Raw genomic sequence first — 5073 nt, 5'->3', positions numbered from 1 at the left:
GCCCTCCCCCTCCCCCTCCCCCTCCCCCCACCTCTGGGTTGAGGATGACCTCCAGCAGCGCGTCCAGCACCATGTGGTCCGGCACCAGCTCGCCGCGGTCGATGATGTGCTGCAGGGGGGCATCCAGAAGCACGCACGTGTGAAGACGGGCCCGGAGTAGCTGAAGCCTCAGTGGCCCCGACAGCTGCGCAGGCCCGCGGGCCTGGGGCCCGCCCGCCAGCGCCGCCTCCCCTCCCCGCACACCTTGATCTCCGGGCTCGTGTCCAGCAGCTGGCTCATGCCGATGGCGCGGCTCAGGCCGCGGCTCTTCATGATGAAAGGCATGCTGCGGGCCGGCGGCAGCGGTGAGGCCCGCGCCCCGGCTGGCTCTTGGGCAGGCCAGGCCAGGCGAGGCCAGGCGAGGCAACACGCGCTGCTGCGGGCTGGGGCGAGGCCGTAGCACGCATGCATGCATATACACGCAGCGCGGCGCCGCTGAAATGCAAACATTGCTGCAGCCGTGACGGTTGCTCACTTTGTGCCTTTGCCTGAGCCGGGGGCGCCATTGAGCCACACCACCTCGCGCGGGCACACAAGCCGCTGCACGGCAGGTTCAAGGAAGGGGCCACCGTTCAAGCTGCAAGCCGCTTGCACAGCGGCCTGTTCCCAATGCATGCGGCTCGGCCCCGCCAGCCTGCTCCTCCTTCCGCTGCCCGTCTGCCGCCTATAGCCCTGTCCTCCTTGCACCGCCGCCTGCCTTCATTGAAACCCCGCGCCCGTTCAAACTTCCCCCATTCATTTGTACCGCACCTCCTTGTACTTCTCCTCGATCTTCTTCCAGCTGGACTCGAAGATGACCTGCGCCTTGAGGCTCAGCCGCTCCTTGCTGACGTTGAGCGGCCGGACCGCGCCGGGCGGTCGCACCGCAAACGGCGCCGCCGCCGAGGGCTCCGCTGCCGCCAGCGTCTGCGCCGCGGCGGTGGCCGTCTGCAGGGAGCGGCAGCAACAGGCGCGGCTGTCTGTTGGTGCCTGGACGAGTTGCCGTGCTGCAGCCTTTAAAGCGCCGGCGGGGCAGGGCGCTGGAACACGCGGCGTCACCGCTCCTCCCTTCTGCCACCCTACCTGCGCCCAGCGGCTTCCGTGAGCTCTCAGCCCTCTCTGCTGCTGGCTGGCCCTTCGTAGCGCCGAGCCTCTGGCAGCTGCAACTGGCCACTCAGCACACAAGGCGGCGCAAGTGCTGCTGCTGCATGCGGCCGAGGCCAGCTGCCTGGTGCCAGCCGCCAGTTGTCTGAGCCTGGCCAGGAGGGCTGTCGCTTCTATGGAGAGTCTCATGGCTGCCCGCACTAGGGCTAGGGACCCCTGCGCGGCGCCTCTGGTCCCTCAATGAGCCGCTCCTGGCGCGTTTAGTAACGCGTACTGCAGGCCTGGAGTTGCCACTAGTCAACTCCTCGCAACACGTTCGAAGCAGGGAGGCGTCAGGAGCAGCCTACACCAGGACGGAAGGCGAGAGTTTAAAGCTATTGAGTCCCTGGGTGTTCTACAATGCGCGTTGTGCTAGCCACTGTGTCTGTGTCCTGCCTGTACCTGCACTCATGGCGTCAACAGCGCCATTGCCCCCGTGGCGCAGAATTTTCTCGATCGATTCGCACTTCACGCATGCAGCCGATACCAGCGCCCCCTCTGCACGCCGCATGCCAACACATTGGCACCTCAGGCCTGAGTCTGTAGCGCTCGCCTGTGTGCCTTTTGCCAAGAGCTGAGGACAGGCAACAAGTCACATTGATCGTTGCATGAGCCCCTGCAGCAGGCAGCAGGCAGCAGCACAGGCGGCGGCAGACAGCGGAGCGGGCGGCGCTGGCCAGGTGCTGGCGTACAGCGCTTGCCTGAGCCGGCCAGGGTGGGCTGGGCCCTATGGCGCCCAAGGCCAAGGCGCACAGCGCGGCGCAGGCGGCCTCCAAGAAGAAGAGCAGCGCTGTGGAGATAGCGCACCACCACGAGCAGCGCATCCGTGACGCTCTCAAGGTGCGGGTGCAGCCGCCGCCTGCCTGACAGCTGCTTCAGAGCAGCCTGCATGAAGAGTGAACCCCGCACGCCGTTGTCGGTCGGTAGCTAGCCGTCCCCACCTATCTGTTTTTTGTGCAGGGCCTGGACCTTCCCTGGCAGGATGTCGCCGCCCTGCCGGCCGCCGGCGCCGCAGCGGCGCCCTCGCCTGCAGCCGGCCTGGCAGGCGGCCAAGGGGCTGCGCCGCCGGGCGCCCTGCCCAGCGCCGAGCACCTGCTGGCGGTGTATGCCTCCCTGCAGCAGCAGCACGGCTTCCAGGCACAGCAGGTGGAGGCTGCGCTGTCGGCGCTGCCGCTGGCGGCGGTCGGCGTGGAGGCAGCGCTCGACTGGCTGCTGCTGCACCTGGAAGCTGCACAGCTGCCCAGGCGGTACTCGTCCCAGGCCCGGACCGGCGGCGGCGGCAGCGTGGATGTGAAGCACAAGGCGCGAGATCCCACCCCAGCCGAGGCGCAGGCGCAGGCGCAGGCAGCAGCGCAGGCAGCTGCCGCGGCAGCGGCGGCGGCGCAGGCGGAGCTGGAGCTGCGGCGGCGGGAGGACGCGCAGAGGGCGGCGGAGCTGGAGCGTGCGGCGGCGGAGCAGCGTGCGGCTGAGGAGCAGCAGAGGCGGTCCTGGATCATGCAGTACATGGAGGTACGCAGGAGGTACTAGGGGTTGTGATGGTGGGCCTCCTGGGCTGCGCTAGCTAGAGGGAGGGCTGCTGGGCCGCGCCTGCTGCTCTGTTGTTGAACCGAAGCTGCTGGCATGAGAGAAGGCGGCTTTCGCAGCCTGGCATTGGGCAATTAATGCGGCGCGCGCCGGGCTGCAGGACGACAGCTGCTCCGAGGCGGGCAGCAGCGAGGTGGCGGCCGAGGTGCGCTGCGCCTGCCGCCTGCTCCTCGCCCCACGCTCGCATGGCCGCGTTGCCCCACGCTCGTATGGCCGCGTTGCTGCCAGATGCTCAGCCCTGCCAAGTGCGCACCTTGCCTCTGCCCACCCCTCCTTGGCCTGCCTCCCTTTCTTTCTCCTCCTGCTGCCTGGCTGCCCCGAGCGCAGTCTGACGCCTCTTCAATAGAAGACTGGGAGGTGTGGGGCGACCCTCGGGAGGTGGAGCGGCGCAGGGCGGAGCGGACACGGGAGCGGCTGCCTCGCCAGGAGCGCCTGGCGCTGATCGCGGCCGAGATGGCGCAGGTGCGCGCGCGTCCCCGCTGCTGCAGCGCCATGCCACGCCAGGCTGGCACAGGCCCGCCCCGCTGCACCGCTCTTGCTTCTTCAGGCTGAGGGATGCAAGGGGAGGTTCCTGGCAGAGCATCGGATGGAGCCGACCCTTGGCGTGTTGCCCGCCTGCTCCCTGCCTGCTACCTGCAGACCAAGTGCGAGGCGGCAGCGGCCAAGGCAGGCGGCAACAAGGACAAGCAGAAGGCGTGCGGGCAGCTCATCGGGCAGCTGCGCCAGGAGATGCAGAAGCTGGGCGTCAGCGACGCTGAGCTGGTGGCGGCCATGCCGCCACAGCCGGCAGCGGGGCCGCCGCCCGCAGCGGATGGCGGCGATGGCGGCAGCCAGGAGCAGGCTGCAGAGGAGCTGGAGGCGGTTGAGGCAGAGGAGCGGCAGGCGGCTGCTGCGAGTGCCGATGCTGAGCAACCCAGCGCTGGGGGTGCCGATTCCGGCGGCGGCGACAGGGAAGGAGCGGCGGGAGGCGCCGCGGCGCCCGCAGCGGTGAGCGACCAGGATGATGAGGATGATGGGGCAGGGCTGGGCTTCGATCTGTTTGGGGATGGCTCCTCCCTGGAGGTGGCTGAGGTGGTCAAGGCCAAGAAGAGTCGTGCCGAGCTGGTAGCAGCGGCGACAGCGGCAGCGGCAGCGCAGGCACGGGGTGGCAAGAAGAAGGGCAAGGCCGGCAGCGGCAGGCCGGCTGCGCCGCAGCCGGAGCAGCAGCAGCCCAAGGCGCTGCTGCAGCAGCACTGCCAGCGGTGCGGCTGGGGCGCGCCACGCTTCGAGCGGCTGCAGCACGGGGGCATGCGCCTGCCGGGCGGCGGCTACCGATACTCAGTCAGCGTGGATGCTGGCGGCAGCAAGGGCCCCAAGCGCCGCCAGCAGCAGCAGCAGCAGCAGCAGGGCCCCCGCACCTTCAGCCTGCGGGAGGCAGACGATGGGTGGGAGAGGATAGAGGACGCCCAGAACGCCGCCGCCACCCGTGCGCTGTTTGAGCTGACAGCCGCAGAGGAGCCGGCGCCCCCTGCTCCGCCGCTGTGGGCGCTGCTGCCGCCGGCGTTCCAGGAGCTGTGGCTGGCTTGGCAGGAGGAGGGGGAAGACAGCGAGGCGGCCGCGGCAGCGGCAGCGGAGACCGAGGAGGCGGCAGCGGCCAGGGAGGCCTTTGTGTGGCAGCTGCTGAGCCGGGGAGAGGCGCAGCAGGCCGCCGCGGCGGCTGCGCAGCAGCAGCAGCAGGAGGAAGGTGCCGAGAGCAGCGGGGGTTGGCGGGAGCAGCTGCTGAGGTCGATCGCGGCCAAGGCCGGCAGCGAGGAGCAGCAGCGGCAGCAGTCGGCGGCGCAGCGCCGCGACAGCGAGCGGCTGCTGCAGGAGCAGCGGGCGTGGCGGGAGTCGGAGGAGGGGCGGCGCTGGCTGGCAGACAGGGCCAAGTGAGCGGAGCGGTGCCTGCCTGAGGACAGAACCGCTGCTGCAGCGGTGGCCGTGGTGGTGGTGGTGTGGTGGCGGTGGTTGGCACCCTCTACAAAACTGTCACCCCCGCCCAGTTCATGGCAGCGTGCCACCAATATCCCCCACCCACCACCCACCACCCACCAACCCTGCAGGCTGCCTGTGACCGAGACCCGCGCGGCGCTGGTGGCGGCGCTGGCTGAGCACGACGTGGCGGTGGTCAGCGGCGAGACGGGCAGCGGCAAGACCACGCAGGCGCGGCGTCCTGTTTTTGTGGCTTGTGGCCAGCTGGCGTGCGTCAAAGCCTGCGCCTCACCACACCGCCCTCTCGAGCACGGCCAAGGCTCAGGCCCAGCCACGGTTGTCTCCTAAAGCACTGCTGCATTCCTGTACCGCCATAAT

The 5073-nt window shown here is 69.7% G+C and overlaps 2 protein-coding genes across 2 annotated transcripts in view; one reads left to right on the top strand and one right to left on the bottom strand.

Moving 5' to 3' along the window:
* Positions 1-1228, bottom strand: part of CHLNCDRAFT_137842 (hypothetical protein) — a gene marked incomplete at both ends in the record, with an annotated part of 4849 nt that extends 3621 nt beyond the window's left edge. The window contains 5 exons of the mRNA XM_005851123.1: positions 32-109; positions 244-325; positions 515-579; positions 790-966; positions 1202-1228. Coding sequence (XP_005851185.1) covers positions 32-109; positions 244-325; positions 515-579; positions 790-966; positions 1202-1228 — 429 coding nt within the window. The remainder of the gene's footprint in view (positions 1-31; positions 110-243; positions 326-514; positions 580-789; positions 967-1201) is intronic.
* Positions 1229-1890: 662 nt separating this feature from the next.
* CHLNCDRAFT_137841 (hypothetical protein) overlaps positions 1891-5073 on the top strand; it is a gene marked incomplete at both ends in the record, with an annotated part of 8766 nt that continues 5583 nt past the window's right edge. Inside the window, 6 exons of the mRNA XM_005851411.1 lie at positions 1891-2001; positions 2122-2670; positions 2846-2890; positions 3073-3207; positions 3385-4652; positions 4827-4938. Of these exons, the coding sequence (XP_005851473.1) occupies positions 1891-2001; positions 2122-2670; positions 2846-2890; positions 3073-3207; positions 3385-4652; positions 4827-4938 (2220 nt within the window). The remainder of the gene's footprint in view (positions 2002-2121; positions 2671-2845; positions 2891-3072; positions 3208-3384; positions 4653-4826; positions 4939-5073) is intronic.

The sequence above is a fragment of the Chlorella variabilis genome (genome assembly GCF_000147415.1).
Source record: "Chlorella variabilis unplaced genomic scaffold CHLNCscaffold_2, whole genome shotgun sequence".
In the NCBI taxonomy this organism is placed as follows: domain Eukaryota; kingdom Viridiplantae; phylum Chlorophyta; class Trebouxiophyceae; order Chlorellales; family Chlorellaceae; genus Chlorella; species Chlorella variabilis.
The sequence above is the reverse complement of the archived record's forward strand: the minus strand, read 5'-3'. Positions and strand labels throughout refer to the sequence as shown.